Source organism: Microchirus variegatus (genome assembly GCF_963457635.1).
Source record: "Microchirus variegatus genome assembly, chromosome: 17".
Lineage (NCBI taxonomy): Eukaryota > Metazoa > Chordata > Actinopteri > Pleuronectiformes > Soleidae > Microchirus > Microchirus variegatus.
In genome coordinates, this window is record NC_139818.1 from 16,104,578 (window position 1) to 16,121,459 (window position 16,882).

General features: G+C 40.3%; 2 protein-coding genes across 2 annotated transcripts; one reads left to right on the forward strand and one right to left on the reverse strand.

The window, feature by feature from the left end:
• Positions 1 to 1,468: 1,468 nt before the first annotated feature.
• Positions 1,469 to 7,379, forward strand: LOC310939033 (kelch domain-containing protein 1-like; the record flags this gene model as incomplete). The annotated part of the gene is made up of 13 exons (XM_083903700.1): positions 1,469 to 1,570; positions 2,356 to 2,426; positions 2,582 to 2,702; positions 3,773 to 3,885; positions 4,076 to 4,166; positions 4,280 to 4,378; positions 4,634 to 4,708; positions 5,197 to 5,255; positions 5,340 to 5,452; positions 5,630 to 5,702; positions 5,810 to 5,894; positions 6,418 to 6,497; positions 7,221 to 7,379. The coding sequence occupies 13 exons, from the start codon at positions 1,469 to 1,471 to the stop codon at positions 7,354 to 7,356; spliced, it is 1,218 nt and encodes a 405-aa protein (XP_083759826.1). The 3' UTR covers positions 7,357 to 7,379.
• Positions 7,246 to 15,377, reverse strand: LOC310939508 (LIM and SH3 domain protein 1-like). Its single transcript, XM_083904276.1, has 7 exons — positions 15,182 to 15,377; positions 14,281 to 14,375; positions 13,920 to 14,004; positions 10,901 to 11,008; positions 9,285 to 9,354; positions 9,116 to 9,204; positions 7,246 to 8,220 (listed from the first exon to the last, which is right to left on the reverse strand). Exons 1-7 carry the CDS (start codon positions 15,248 to 15,250, stop codon positions 8,047 to 8,049), a joined length of 690 nt encoding a protein of 229 aa, XP_083760402.1. The 5' UTR covers positions 15,251 to 15,377; the 3' UTR covers positions 7,246 to 8,046.
• Between the last annotated feature and the right edge of the window lie 1,505 nt (positions 15,378 to 16,882).

Here is a 16,882-nt window from a genome sequence, read left to right on the forward strand (position 1 = left end):
CATGCTCTATTGAAGAAGACCCGAAACTAGCTGTTGAGACTATGAACTCCTCAAGAAAATGTTGAATAGTGTTTTAAATCCAGTGAGAAGCATGGCTTACCATGACTTCCATTCAACACAGTTCTTTATCGCCCTCTGATGGTTGTACAGTAAGTTGTTACTTCCTGCTTGGACTCAGCCTGCAAACAGAAACAGTACCCACAGTACATAATGTACAGTCTATGGTGCCGTGTGTGACATTTATTTAACTTTGAAACAGCAGTTTATTGATGGGTTCCACAAAAAACATAAAGATAGATTACGATTAACACAAATAAGGCTGTGATATTAAAATGCCACAAACATAAATTACATGAAATTAGAAAAAAAAAATCACGCTCCAGAAACTTCGACAGTGAATGATAAGAACAGGTGAAATGGTAGTAAATAATAATAATTGTTGTGTTGAGTGTGTGAGCAAGTTAAAGCATGTGTGACCTTTCACCCATTTTGACTGCTCCATTGTGTGTTTATTTTTTTTTTGTCAGCACTTTTAAGTTTAAAGGTTTGCCTTTGATTCAAAGCATTTGTGTCCCCTTGTACATTTAGCACGACACAAGAAAGAACCCCGACCTTGTTAAAAAAAAAGTAACTTTTACTCCTAGTACATTTTAAACTGCTACTTTTTTTGAATTTTAACTTGAGCACAATTTTAGTCCAGTACTTTTACATGTAGTTAAGTAAAATGTTATAAAAAAATAGTGGTACTTCTACTTAAGTAGAATATTTCAGTACTCTTTCCACCACTGTACTGTATAATAACTGATGTTTTCTTTGAGGTTGTGTGACGCTCCCTCCAGTAGATGGCGCCCTAGGTGATTGACAACCTGGCTTTGTATGCAACTATGGACGTATGTTGCTTTTCGATTTTTGTGATTGCCTTGCATTTGGAAGTGTGTTGCTTCTACCTCTAGAGGAGGGTGGATGGGGGCCTTTTCCAGGTCTGCCCCCAGGGCCCTGTTTGTCTCATAACAGGCCCTGTCTTTAATCGGGGGAAAGCAGCACAGGTGCAGCCAATCATGTCTGAAATGTGAAATGACTTCCACCTGTGTCTCCTCTCCTGTTCACCTCGAGTCACATTTGACTCCGTTTTAAAATTCACAAACAACAAGGGAACGTGAACAATGAAGCCCTTTAATAAACACTTCAGTAAAGATGTCATATGAGTTCACTGAGTGCTTTGTTGTTTGTGTCGTCGTCGTCGTCGTCCCCCCTCCGGTGGAAGAAGACGCGCATAACTTCGAGGATCGTGATACTGGGAGGAGTAAACGGGCAACGCGAGCCTGAAAAACACGTTTCACCAGGCGCAGGATAAACCTCCTCCCCCCCTTCCTCCCTCCTCCTCCTCCTCCTCCTCCTATTCCCCAAAGCTGCAAACCATTTTATACTTTGTTGTTATTTGACAGAGAGGTGAGTGAGTCAGAGGAGGATGGATGCTGCCGGGAGAGACGAGCCAGTGAGTCCGCAGGAGAGGAGCAGCCACACGGCGTTCATAGACAACAACACCCTGTATGTGTGGGGAGGTTATCGGGTAAGAAACTGTAGGTGTCGGTGTACCTGAGCAGGAGGAGCCACCTTACAATGTATAACTCTATTGTCCTCAAAATAGTTGTGTATTTTTAAGTGTAGTAATTCTGCCTCAGGTTTTAATGTTATTTCTTATTGTTCAGTTAGCTTGAACACAAACTACACATCTAACAGGGTGTATTTTGTCTACAAGTGGTAAAGTACACTTCTCTCTGGGTTAGGGCCTTCAAAGATACCTTAAAACTGCAACCAACACTCCTCTAAATCAGTTTAATTAACAATTATCCAAAGTATCCATTAATGTAAAACTAACAGTGTAATCCTGGGGGGGGGAAAAATATTTTTCTTTTTTTTCTCAACACTCAAGAATCCAAGTTTTTCCACAGGAGGAACGTGTTTGAACAGGACAACATATAAGACTCCACCAAGTGTGACAAATTAAGGGGGGAAACACCTTGGAAAAATGAGGGGAGGAGACGGGGACATAATAGATGCAGATGCCTCCACACACCGGTGTTCTCCATTGTACAATTATTACCTGAGCACCACTTAAAGGACTGGAATTCACTTTTCTGTTAGTTCATTCTCTTATTTTTGTAACTTTTAAAATGTCATTTCCTGCCACAAAATCACCCAGGAACAGAAAATTCAAGATAAGAATTTACACGAGACGTTCAGGCTCTGATGTTTGCCCTGCATTATTTATTGGTGACGTCGGCTTAGCTGATATATCTGCTAGGACATTGTGTTTTCATACACGCCTCCTTATCTCCTTGTTTTTCCTCACAGGTAGTTGCCGGAGCGGATGTCATGTTGCCCAGTGATGAGATATGGCTCTGCGATTTGAACAGTGGGACGTGGTAAGATAGAAGGAAAAGGGCCTCCGTCGTCGTATCAGCACAGAAGGAACATTTGTCATATTGACATTTAAAAGTGTCACTGATAGACGTCACTCTTTAAAGTTGCTACAAACACTGACTCCACATGCCTGTTTTTGTTTTTCTTTGCGTGTCAGGGAGCGGAGGGAGATTGCAGGCAGTGATGTCCCGCGAGACCTGTCGGGCTTCTGTGGAGCTCATGTCAACGGCAAACTGTACATCTTTGCAGGCTGTGACGCCGTCGGATACACCAACCACGTGAGCGACTCTCACTGTTTGCTTAAGCAGCTGTGCTCTCATGCAACGTACAGCTGCATGCAAATCGGACCCCGTTGTCTGTTTTTGCTGGAAAGTAAATGTCTGACATGGTGATAAACAAACTTGAAGACCCTAAGACCCATCGTATCACCTGGATGAGAAACTCTTTTCTCTAAATTGAGATAAAACCGTAATTCAACAGCTGTTTTCCAAAAGTTGGAACCCCTGGCGCCAAAGACGGCAGCTGGAAATCCTGTATCTTTGCTGAACTTGGGCTATTATTTACAGACAAGTTAATGCACGTGTTGAAATAAGTTTATCTCGTATTGGAGAAACCGAATGTCTCATTGATGCTTTGTCCACGTTTGGTCCCAGCAGGAATATCCTGGAATAATGGATAGGAATTGGTTCCTGTTGAATTGAAATTCAGTTATGACCTTTGACCTCATTTTGCCTCGTACTCAAACATTGTTCTGACTCTTGCACGAATGTCGAGCTGTTTGTCTAGAAAACGTAAAGGCTTTTCTCACTCCCTATAAACTCTGTTTTTAACCCAACTTTTATATTTTGCCTTCCATACATTAGAGAGAATTAATCCCCCACCCCCAACACCATCCTGGAAATTCCTCTCAAAAATCAACACGTCTGCAGCAAGATCCACATTTTCTATGTGGGAGAAATATTTGCCATTTGTCAGACTTGCTCTAACATGAATTTGATGAGATAGAGAGCAAAAATTAAAGTAAAAATGACAGACAGAGTTATGGAGAACAAAAAGCAAAGCCTTGTTCACACTGGAGCAGCTCAGGTGCAATGCCATATTTTTCACAAGACATTAGGAGCAAAAAACTAAAATTACTTTAATCCTCAACCTGTATGATGGTGGGGATTTTGTACAGAAATGCAGCTTTAGCAAGGCTCATTTCAAACTGTGTGGACACTGGAGATTCTCCATCTGCATCATCTGATCTGATCATAGCAGACAGGAAATCAAATGATTTTAAAATGTAACTTTTTAAGTTCCTATTCAGTTGTTTTGCTTTAACTGGAGTTTCTGATTTAACTCGTAGATGTTCAGTGTCGATCTCACCGAGCCGCACTACTCATGGAAGAAAGTGACCGACACTAAGGGAACGACGCCGTCGCCCAGAAACAAACACTCCTGCTGGGTACACAGAGACAGGTCAGTTCAGACTCTGTGAAGAAAAAAACCAACGGCTGAAAATAATTTGCAGTAGCTGTTTTGGGGGTTTGATATAATGCTGTCATGGTACTTGCTGGGGCGTGAATTTATGAAGTACTTCCTATAGCACTTTGTGTTTTTGCTTTGTGAAATACTGAACGATGAAAAGCAATTTTTGTTGTCTGTGCAGATTAATTTACTTTGGCGGATATGGCTGTAAGACCATTGGGGAAGTGCAGAACACATCTTCGTCTAGCTTCGTCGTGGAAGAGATGTCCTGGGTAATTATTAATCGCAACAAATCTGCAAAAAATGTCACTTTGTGCAAATGTTAGAACATTGAGTTGACTTATTATTCCATCAAAACGCCCCACACAACGTTTTTCTTCCTTAGACGACAATCGGCAACACGTTGTTCAGGTGCTGGGGCTGGAACAATGAAGTGAATGTGTTTGACACACGCACCGCAACATGGACTATGCCTGAGACTCAGGTGAGTCAAAGAATACTTACTTTTTTTGGTATCTCTGCAGCTGCAAGCATAGTTTTTTGTTGATTTTATATCAGACAAAAAAAAACATGATTTATATGTAAAATCGTCAACTCAACAATTGTATGCGCTGCTGCTGTACACACACTAAATCCCTCAGTCAAGTCTGATAGTTTTGCGTGACGATGCAGCCTACTAATGTTGCATTGTTACTGTAGACATGACCAAAGCAACAATTGTTTTTTTTTTAATGTCCAGGGTCCAGCTCCTGCTCCCAGAGGCTGCCATTCCACCGCCCTTCTGGGGAACAAAGGTTACGTTTCAGGTGGCACGGTGAGTTTAGAATCGTATCCTCATCTGAACTGTAAATGTTGTTCTGCCACAAGGAAAGGATGTGGATATGTCAAGTCAAATATTTTATTTTAGTTTTCTCTGTTCCGAAAAAGGCAAATATTTTCCTTTTTAGACAATAGTGCGCTTCTAACTTTGTGGTAACAGTTTAGGGGAGGCACTTTTCCTGTTTCAACATCCCTTTCCTGCTGTGATGCCACGGTGCCCTTGTGCACGGTCAGATCCTTGTTTTAAATAAGTTGATTTCTCCGAGTTTAGTGATTTAGTCTGTTTCGTCTGTCTCGGTCACACCCGACGCCTATGAGGTGAACTGGGAAACGGACCTCCCGATATCTCTATTGCAATCGTGGCTGCAACCATTTTTCAAAATCTGGAGGCTGTTAAACACCCTTATTACTCTTACAGGAACAGTTTATTTGTTTCAAAGCAAGCTGTCTCTACCTAAAGGTCGATCATATGATTATTTACAGGAAACGGCAGAGATGGACATTTTCTGCTTAGACTTGGAAAGTTGGACCTGGACTAAATTGTAAGACCCTTCATTCTTCCTCAAAACAACTGACTGCTGTCCCACCTTACTCTATGTATGATTATATACATCACTCTCCATCAGTGACATCCCCCTGCTCTGTTCACCCATGGGGCGCTCCATGCACGCCATGGCAGCCATATCCGATCATGCAGTCCTTGTATACGGAGGCCTCGGCACAGACGGAAACACACTCAGTAAGTCTCAGCGATGGCTCTTGTATCTCTACAATAAATGGAATTCGATCTTTCATAATCCCTTCATTTGCTCAGTCAAATATGGACAAGGTTTTGATGCAAGAACCAGATTTCATCCTTGTTAAGTTGAGTGAACTCTCTGCTGTGTAATCTCATTTGTCACAAATCTTCTCCTAGATGATGCTTGGCAGTTTAACACGCTTAAAAGAGAGTGGACCAAAATGAGCCATCCACACAAGGACAAGCCCAGGTAGTTCATTCATACACTTAAGGAAAAATGAGGTTGTTAATTTTGATAAAATGTTGTCAGATTTAATCACACTTTATATAATTGCCAATTTTCCCATTTCCCCTCAGAGTTTGCCACACAGTGAATCTAGGAAGCGATGGCGACGCCGTCGTGTTCGGTGGAAGCAGTAACCTTTGTATCCTCGCAGACTCGGTATGTGACGACGAGTTCAAGTGCAAGAGACGCGTTCTTTCTTTTATGGCCACATTTTTTTTTGTGTAGTACTTTGTGGTTATTTTCTAATCTTACTCTTGGGGGGAACTAATTATGGACTGTTACATAAATACATCTTAAGTGGTTTAGTGGGGGGGTCAAAGTGTGCACTTGCACGTGGAGCCAACAACTGTAAAGTTCTGTTGGGTCAGAACTGACGTTAGAATTCATGAATATCTATTTGCCAACTTGTGAAATGATCTGCTCTGGGAATATCAAAGCCACCCCAGTGTCGTATAACAGTGTTACCATGGGGAAGAATAGAAGGTAGAATAATGGTATTGTTCACAAAACGAAGCATTGGGTTTTGTATCTGTTTTCCAAAATCCATGGCATCCACAGTTGTCGTGAAGGTATTTCAAATAATCGCTAAACAGGTTTATCCTCTAAGGAACAGGACTTTTTCCTACGGTTTCAAAGTATTTAGCAATCCTAATATGATTGTCAATCCTCCCGTTTTCAGGTGGTTGTTCTCAGAGCGCCATCACAACATCACTGCAGCAATGTGATCCTCTTCCAGACGCAGCCATACTCCCTGTCCAGGTATGATATTTGGTGGCTCGCTGAACTGCAATTATGCATTTTTTTTTACATTTTATTGTTACCGCACATTATGTACAGTACACTGGTTACATGTGAGAAGTTGTTTGCATGCCCTTTCCCAGTCACGCATGACTGAGCCACTTTAAACAAAGTCTCACACACTGTTAAACGTGAGTTATTTATATTCTCACACTAAGCTGCTCCCTGTGCACATTCACGCACTACAGGGACAAGGTGCTGTGCTAATGAGCTTTACCTTGTTATGCCAAATGTATGCCCTCATGAAGGAAACCAATTGATTTTGAGGCAAAATAAAAACATGTTGCATCACAAGGTAGGAGCTGCAATAACTTTGACGAGTGCAAATCTGCATTTTAAGGGTTGTACTGTCGATTTAAAGTCATTCAGACAAGTAAAAAGGAATGGGTGAGGTATAATCTGCTAATTAGCCTCATGCATTTCACAAGGTAGGAGCTGCAATCAGGGAATCACTAAACGCGGAAGGATTACTTCTGACTACTGACATGATTCCTTTCCTTGATTTGCTTTAAAACAAGAACTCAAATACCACACCTGAAGTAACTTCTATAATGCACAGACACAAGCTTGTAAAAGTATCTGGTATTTTCATAAATTGAAATCTCTGAAGATCAAGGAGAAAAGAAAATACTCCAAACTTTTATTTTGACTGTTTTATTCACTTATTTTCACCCGTCTCTACAGATTGTGTGAAGACTTTGTTGGGAAAAACCCACAGCTGTTTGTGAGGCAGCTGAACTGGCTGCCACCAAAACTCAGGACCAAAGTGGACAAGAGAGTGGCCTTTTTCTCCAACATGACGCCCTCTCTTACAGATTAATAACTGTTTTTATAAAGCTGTTCTGTTTTTTTGTCATTAATTGTCATTTGTGTACTGTATTTAAAAACAAAAACCATGGTGCTAGTTTAATTGTTTTAACATGGGGAAATCTAATTTGTAAATAAAGTCTTTGCCTTATTTTTTAAAGTTTAATTAGCTAACATTTTACTCCATGTTATGATGTATGTGCAAAGTGTTTTTGAATAAAGAGATTGCTATATATATATATATGTATTTTATTCTGCCGTTTACACAATGAAAGGTAAAGTAGAATCCAATGAGGGTGCATTTTTGTCAGACAAAAGCAGGAATGAACCAAAACCTTTTTTTAGTCTTCAATCACAAATGCACGTTTTTATTCAACTGAATCAATTTAATAATGTAGTTAAGCAGTTAATGAAGTAATTCTGATGGACATTAAAAAGTACATATTTCCTGAGATGGAAGGAGAATGTGTAAATGCTATAGTTTTGTTTTTTCTTCTACTTCCTCTTTTGTGGGTCTCATTTACATATTTAAAATCCTCGTGCCTCCACTTTAATGTTATTGTTCTTCCCTAAAGTGAAATCTCAACTTGAAGAACCTATATTATTGCCTTTTTTGTAAAAGGATTGGTCAAAGTTGATTTAGAGAAGAGGCCTGATTGATTGTGAGTGGTGAGAGCATAAATGGGCCTCTGGATGTTCTGCTTTACACGGGTCGTACATAGTTAGCAGGGAGCATGCCTTTCTGCCCTGTGCGCTGGTTACAGCCGAACATCCATCCCTCGTCTATTGGCTCCACGTCTAGGATCAGATCTCCCTCCAGCAAAGAGACTTCATCTGCTTCTGCTGCTGCGTAGCTGTACAGAGCCTGGTAACGCTTCTGTGTGTGTGTGCAAAAACACAGAAGAAGAAATTAATAACACAAAGACGGACACAAAAAGCATACACTGTCCAAGTTACTGTACTTTAGTACAAAATTCACATATTTATATTTGACTTTATTTATATTTCTAGCAACTTTTACTACCCTACATTTCCAATATCTTTGTTACTCGTTACTACCAAATAAAACCAGAAGAAGAAGAGTTGGTCACGGTCTGCATGTATATAGAGCTTTTCCAGGCTTGATCTTTTGTCCATTCACACACTGCAACATGGGGTTGAGTGTCTTGCTCAAGGACACATAGACTAGCAGAGCCAGGAATTTGACCCACACCTTCAAACAAGTACATTAAACATAAGTACATGAGAAAGTACAGTAAATGTCATATACTTTAAGACTTTTACTTTAACCCTTTAAGCTGAACTCACTAACACTTAATGTCACTTGTTCTGAATGTTGTACTTTATGAATTATGCAAACCAGGTTTATTATGAACAGATGTCTCAACCGTTTGGTAGAGGCAAGAAAAAAAGAATAAATACATTTTGATTGTCGTTATTGTTATCATAAGTAAATAAATAAAAAAAAGCAAAGAAATAATTTTTCCTTTGTTTTTTTCTTGGTGCGTACCTTAAAGAGTTAAGTAATATTATATATATATAAAAAAGTGACTTCAACTTCTTCTAGAGTCATTTTCTGGCAATATACTTGTAGTTTTACTCAAGTATTCCTTTAAGGTACTTAGCACAAGACTGAATATAAATATATAATATAAACACACTATGCCTCAACAAATTTTTATTGACTGCTTTGTTCTTAAATGTCTTACAGCAGCATATCAATGCAATGACATACAACAATCACTATAGTGTCTACCATGTAATAGCCTTACCCCTCCAGAAGATGGGGCTACAGCAGCAGGGCGCAATTGATCAGCTGGCTGTCTGAGAGTTTCAGGTGGTGGTGGTTGTTGTTGATCTTCTACACACAAATGCACATTAGTAAACATGTGCAACATTGAATAGGGCTATAAGAATATGTCTTAAAAGGGTGTGTCTCACCTTGTCTGTTCACAGGAGGCGGTGCGTCACTTGGAATTTTGCTCTTCTCAAAATCTTCATGATACTTTATCTACACACACACACACACACACACACACACACAGGCAGCAACATACACATTACACCACATGAGGGCGCAACGCTCGACTTTAACAGCTGACCCTGAAGTTTTCCCAGTGAGAAACAAGTAGTTCACCATTTTAGGAGGTACACACACTGCCTCATTTACTCAGACAGTCGTTTCTCTTTACACTCTGTGTTTTACATCGTGTCTGCAGTTGTTGTTGCCCTTTATTCTAAAGAAGCACCTCTGACTGATGATAAACAAACAGAGATGATTGGATTGGTTTGTTATTCAGTATTTGAGAATATGTATCCAGGATGTTTTTTTTTTACAAATATATCACAGGTTTAGCTGTTATAGTCATACAACTTTAAGTATGAGTCCATCAGGGGCCGCAGAGATGCAGAGGTTTAATGTGAATGTGCAGAGCTTTTTACAGGCTGGAAGGAAGCAGGAAGCTGAATGTCGATTAAGAAAAACAAGGAGCAGTCCCCCCCCCCCCCCGTGTCCCCAGCAGACCCCAAGAGGAACAGATAGAAAATAAGCTGGTGGGAAAAAGACTGGAGCGAGAGGAGAGGGAATTAAAAAAACAAAAAAAATAACTCAAAGAGGGGGGGGGGGGGGGGAAGAAAGATAAAACCAATGAAAACATTTGTTGCTGGAGTTTGGCCTTTTGACATTGTATAGCTTATCAACAAGCATTCCTTTTCTAGAATGTGGAGAAAATGTGTGTTCAGAATGGTATGCATGCAACTACCAGGTCTCCCTGTGTGTGTGTGTGTGTGCAGCGGAGAGCGTGGCATTGATTTGTGTCCACAGCTGAGAGACTTTGACCATATAGGGCAGCTGCTGCTCAGTGTGGACGCAAGAGAAATGTCTGAAATGTGCCTCTGTGTGTGTGTGTGTGTGTGTGTGTGTGTGTGTGTGTGTGTGTGTGTGTGTGTGTGCAGGATCGCACTGTGTGACATGACGCTTCACTGCTGTCTGGAGCTCTGCGCTCACTGTTATACCAGCCTGCAAATCCTCAAACCTGAAACTCTGAAGTGAACGATGGTTACTGGACCCTCTGTTCATTTCATATCAGTTAAAAAACTACTTAAAAAGTTGTTTTTCCAAAGTTGAGCGAGAGTTTCCTCTCAGGGCAGAAGTCAAGAATGGTTTCTAATTTTAAATTTGAGAAATAAATCTTACAAGTTTGACTTTTCTCAGAACAGAATTATTGCTTCTGGACAATGCACCTTTTTTCTCTAGATAATCTGTAAAAAAATGCTGCCCAAATTCTGTATCCTACTATTGTTTAACTTACCTTTGACTTCTAACCTCTGAATTGCTGTCCATTATTTTCTTCAAAATAACCTCAGCTTTGTTGATGTTTAAAATTTAACTTGCATATTTCTCAAATACCGTTTAAAACATTCACAAAGGCCATGGCTGCTGCAGCCTAAACAGAAACGTCCCTGAAAACGATATCTGTGTCTTTCAAATGCTAAATTTGCTGTCGTAAGAGACCAACTATGCTGTTATGTGTATAACTCATCGTGACTGCACCTACGTTACTGATCTGGTCTTGCGTCTTCTTCAACCGCTGCATCTCTGGAGTGTCGACCACCACGCTGAACCCTCTGCCCTTGTTCTTCTCAAAGTCCTCCTTGTAAAGGGCCTTCAAATTTATGAGGAAAAAAAAAAGTATTAAGAAAATAACATTGCTTTTGGAGGAGGGGAAGGGAAGGGTGGGGATAAACTTGCAAAAAAATCGATGTTAAAGGAAGCTCAGCGTAGCATAGAAATGCTAAATAAAGGCAGTTAACCTGTGTTTCATGTCTGTGTGCAACACTAAAGGACCTGACAGCTGCCTTTAGCTCTTTACTTACTATCGAATCTAATAATATATTAGAATTCACAGAATTCATAGAATTCATGGTCTCAGCCCATCGCGGCATGTACTTGTTACAGGATGTCGGCCTTTCTGGTGGTTTCCACAACTGTGAAGCCTTCAGTGTAAAAGTATTTATTTGTTGTAACAATGCTTCTTAGCAATAACTCTTATACCGTGGGAAAGTTTGTTTATTTCCCTTTTAAGTGGTGCCACGTTTGTAAGGAAAATGCATTTGTGGGTTGAGCAGCAGAGTTAAGTATGTGGGTTATGCACCCATAAAAAACCAAACAAGGCTGGTCATCACTGGAGCCAATCTCAATGCATCGAGATGAGATTCTGCAACCAGCGGCAATCCAGTATCTCCACAGAGCGGGGGGTTTATCTGACCTCCAGAATTTGCGTGTGGAGAGGATGGAATGACCTGCCTGCAGTCTTGACAGTCTCAACCCCGTTGAACACTTCCATCGTGCCAGAGAAACCAACACAACCACATTGGAGGAAGTGCCAGGCTGCTGTGTCCGTGTTATGGTTCTTCTAAATTGCAAATATGTCTTCAGACGTCAATCATCCAATCCAATAAACGACACAGAAAAATAGCAGAATAAGCTTTGACAGAGAAGATTTGTCAAGTTTTTCATGGGCACTTCTGCTGCTCAACACACAAATGCATTTTCCTTACAAATGTGGCACCATTTAAACGTGAAATAAACAAGCTTTATATAGTTTATATACGTATGTATAATAGCGTATGTTATTTAGGGTACACTAGCATCATGACGACTTAGGATTTAGCAAAGAGGTTGGTGTGTAAGAAGAGTTTTTTGAGAGTGAATGCAGACATGCATGGAAAGAGAATGGAAATGGGTCACGCAGTTGTACTAAAACGTCCCTAATTGTAGAAGCGCTACAAAGAAATGAAGTTGATTATTGTAATTGTCATTTTTTTTTGTTTCCTCTGCAGCTATTTAGTAGAAGCGGGTGTTTGTTACTGATCTAGTTCTCATGACTTCTTCCCTCTCTGCCTCTCTCCGGAGTGTTGGCCAAAACGCTGAAACCGTTCCCCTTGTCCTTTTCAAAGTCCTCCCTTACAGAGCGCATGCAAATGTGTAATTCATCAGGATTTAGGTAGCTCGAGGACGGCTGTATTCTTCAAAAATAACCGTAAATACTTGCATTATACATTGTACTAAATCTGTTTTTAATGAGCTTTTAAACAAATTAAACAAAGCTAAAAATATTTATTTGAAGGCAAATCCGAGATACCACCAACACACACACACACACACGCGCGCACGCATACACACACAAACGAGTCATGATCTTGCTATGAGGAATATGCTGTCTCAGAGAGAGAGAGTGAGAGCGAAAGAGCTCGACTACGAGACTTTTATGGTTATAAACAAAGAGAACTGGGTTGGTTGGATGAGACGAGAAAGGACACACACACACACTCACACACACGTACACACACACACACACACACACATACACACACACACACAGAGGAAGGGAGCGAGGGGAGAGGAAACAGATTTAGTGTAAATCTGATCACGGTGTTATCATAACATCAGCGTGGCATCACAGTTGTGTTTCAGAAAATGGGTTTTCACCAAAAATGGACGTGAGTGTGTGAGGTTATGATCTTTTTGCAAAACCGGGGGGGGCGAATCGTTGAATTCCCTTTAGTGAAGACCTTGTTTTCACAGTCACAGAAAGATGGACTGATATTGCCCATGTGTGGTTCATGTTCTTGCATTTGCATGTTGAAAAATTAAACGTTTTGGGATGGAATAGAAGACAAAGCATGTAGCCAGGCCTGATATGGATATGAATGGAAATGTTTTCTCTTTCCTCTTGCACAGGAGAAAAAAAACAAACAAAAACAAACCCTTAAGTAAAACTTTAAATGTAATCTCATTGATTATGCGTGACTTGTAAGACTTATCCCTTCGATCAGGTGAGGTTGCTTGGCTTGAACTGTGCCAGTAGATTAAGAGTTTAAGGACAGTAGTGAAGGCTGCCAACTAGGCTGAGTTGGCAGCCTTAAGGGACAGGAAATGACATCAGCCACAGAGGCTACTGGGAGCTAACAGCAGTTAGCATTTGGAAAAGTGATCATTTGCAGGCTCTAGCAGGCACATTGCCGTCATATATAACATGTATCCACTGGACAGATGAATCCTCTGAGGGTGGAAGTTTGTGTAGAACTCTGTGCTGCACTGTGGAGCCAAGAATAGAACTTTTCGCGGACTTCCCGGACTTACGGTTTTCGGATGCCGTTGCCCTCGCCAGCTCTCTCACGTGTTTTACGGACAAAGCGGAGCTCCGCGAGACAATAATTCCAGGAATTAAGTCATCTTTTTTTTCACCCTTTTCCGACTGCCATGACCTCCAGAGTTCCAAATATAAGGTTTTGAATGATTAAAAAGTTGATTTTGCATAATATGGGACCTTTAAAGCATCTACACACCAAATTTAAGCCAGCAGTATCTCTTTTTTATTATTTGCTAAACTGGCTTAATCATAGAAATCCAACTGTCTTTGAGAGCAGAGCTGAGGATCGCGTCCTCATCTCCTACCGTGAGACAGACGTGGATAAACATGGTGTCATGGTGAGATTAGGTGAGAGTATCTATGGCAGTGAGATAAAGCAGAGACAGAATGCCAGCAGCACTGGTCAGCGAAGAGTTCTCACCTGACTATTGAGCATGGTCTGTTGCTTCAGACGCAGATTCTCGGGGGTGTCGGTCACAATAGTGAAGGAGGATTTGGGGTAATGCCTGGAAGGATTACAGAAAATTAATTCTAAATGCACCGATTAGACACATTATAACCAGTCGTTTGCTTTAATGCTTTGTGTGTGCGATGGTTTCACTTTGGAGAGGAAGTGGTTGCCATTAAGGATCGTTATAGTATTAAAATAAGATGGGCATTTCTTCATGATTAAGTGTTATCCTCTTGCTCACTTTGAGGAGCATCCACACTTTGGAATTATTCCCTTCTATGTGTTGTTTTCTTGTTGATTATCAGGTGTCCATTGTGGTGTAAACACTCACATACTGCAGTAAGGTTTCTTCTCAAATCCCTTGTAGTTGTTCATGCTCAGGGCCATCTTGCACACCTCGCAGCTGAAACAACCTTTGTGCCAATACTAAAGGAGCAAAAAGAGCAAATGTTTACACGTATGCATAAACATCCCGGTGGCTTATGTCGAGCTGTTAATCAACCACTGCAGAATTCTTATTTGGTCATACTAATGATTTAAATCAATGGGCTTTGTATCAGCTGAAATAAACAGAAAACTTGCAAAAACATGTCATGTCACAACAATTATCAGCTACAAGTGTGACCTATGTATTGCATTTGTATCAGAAGATCAACCAAAGGAGCTTATTCTCCTTTGACTGTGTCCCAAACCGGTGTTTTTAAAAGAAAAATGTCCTAAAAGGGGTGAAAAAATAAAAGTACACATACACACACGTTTGTGCAGCATTTGTATTCAGGACACTCTTAGACATAATGCATTCCTAAACCACTTCACCTAACCGTAACCATCACAAATGCCTAACCCTAAAGCAAAGTCTTAATTCTCAGAAAGCCCTAACCTATCCAAAAGGTCCTCACTGTTTTGTCACATACAGTCGCTGTTATCTACAGTGGATGTACAGCATGGGTGTGTATGTGTTTTTTATACACTGCATGTGCAAAAAAAGACAGATACTTAACAAAGAAAAGAAGAGGGAGAACTGTTTCATTACAAGTGGTGTAAAAAAAATAAAAAATAGTTAACATGAATAAATGATAAACAACAAACAACAACAAAGTTTTCTCTTCAAAAACAAAATGTTTTCCAACATTCCTACTTATAAGTGTCATGCAGCCATAAAGCACAACACAAATATTAACTCAACAAAATCTATGTTGAATATTATAGGTCACATCTGTGTTGCACCTTACCTTATCAAGGCAGTTGATTTTTTCTGTTGGGTAAACTGGCTTTTTGCATCTTCCACAGGGCGGATTCATGATGATGGCGCTGAGATATTTTTTTTTTTTAACACCACAGAAAAAAAACTAATGACCGAGCTGGCAGAAAATAAGTAAAAACAACTTTTAAAAGTCAGGTCACAGATTGTGATGAGCGGCCGGGACACTTCTCCTGCAGGCAATTCAATTAATACACGGACGCAACTTCAGGCTGAGGAGGAGTCAGGTCAGGAGCGCGATGCCTTCAGGTTCCCGTAGAAATTGTCGGATTTAAGAATGTGATTCGAATTGACTGTGTAACGGACGTAAATGATAGACTGAACGTCAAGATGGACAGAGACGAGGTTTTGTATTTTATTTTTTTTATTTTTTTTAAATCATACCTCGTCTTAACCTCTGGCCAGTGTATTTTATCATTTATATATCCTCGTGAAAATACAGGGACTAAATGTAATCCAAATAACAAATTTAAAAAATGACACTATGTATTGCTCAACGTAATTCGTGCAAAAAAGAAATAAAATAAACACAAATAATTGCTCATTAATAATGTACATGTTCCACTGAACCTGGTGTGAATTCCGACTTTCTGCTGGGCACCTGAAGGCAGCGGAATCATTTTAATAACCTTAAAAGGAAAAACAACCCAAATGATACCACAATATTATACAAAGGCACTTTATTGCGGGTTCTTTAGAGTCAAACATAATACGTTTCAGGGTGAACAAAAATGATCAAAAGTTAGGATTCAGATAACGACATGCAATCCTGACAAAGTAATTCATTACCAAAGAAACTGTCCAACATTCGACGGAGACGGTTTAAATATTTGTAAATGATGCTCTCTGTCGCACACGAAGACAACATACAACAGTCATCCATATTAAGTACACGGATGAATACCACACATTCTCCTTCAATTGCAGCACGGGGGTATAGCTCAGTGGTAGAGCATTTGACTGCAGATCAAGAGGTCCCCGGTTCAAATCCGGGTGCCCCCTCTTTTCCTCTATGTTTTGTTATATGAACAATTGTTCTTTCCTTGTTTTTGTTTCTTTCACTATCTGTCAAAAATGCTCACGACCTTCATCATTATCGTGATTTTCGGGCGCTGACTCATATTACGCACAGTGACGCACATACACAGGCCTACAACGGACTACAGGCAGATATGAATACACAGGCGTCGCCCCCTTGTGTCGAGAAGGGGGTATAGCTCAGTGGTAGAGCATTTGACTGCAGATCAAGAGGTCCCCGGTTCAAATCCGGGTGCCCCCTAGCTATTGATTTCTATTGACTTAGTATTTCCACGACTTTACTTTACTTACCTTGCCCCATTCCACAATGGTTTGTTCCACTTTACAGAGGACATGCGCAAATGTTTGAAGTTGATTATTTCGTTTGTTGACGCATCTACGCCAAACAGTAAGTAGGTGTTAACATGACTTATTTTGTGTGCATTTGCCTCATTTTTCACTCCGTTTGTTGGTGTTTACTGGCGCTAGTGAGGTTAGTTACGACCAATTTAGAACCGGAAGCAGCTTGTAGGAAACCTGTTGTGTGTTTGTTGTGCAATGTTTATCAATATATATATATGTATATTTTCTGTAGATGCAGTACCGATGGTTGTGAGATGTGTGATAATACACAATAATGCTGTCCGTCTGCTGT

Bases quoted from the DNA above. Each gene is read 5' to 3' on its own strand.
- LOC310939508 (XM_083904276.1), bottom strand. From the start codon at position 15,250: ATGAATCCGCCCTGTGGAAGATGCAAAAAGCCAGTTTACCCAACAGAA. The intron at 14,376-15,181 runs GTAAGGTGCAAC...TTGCTCCTTTAG, and splicing joins AAATCAACTGCCTTGATAAG to TATTGGCACAAAGGTTGTTT. The intron at 8,221-9,115 runs GTAAGGCTATTA...ACACACACACAG, and splicing joins TAGCCCCATCTTCTGGAGGG to AAGCGTTACCAGGCTCTGTA.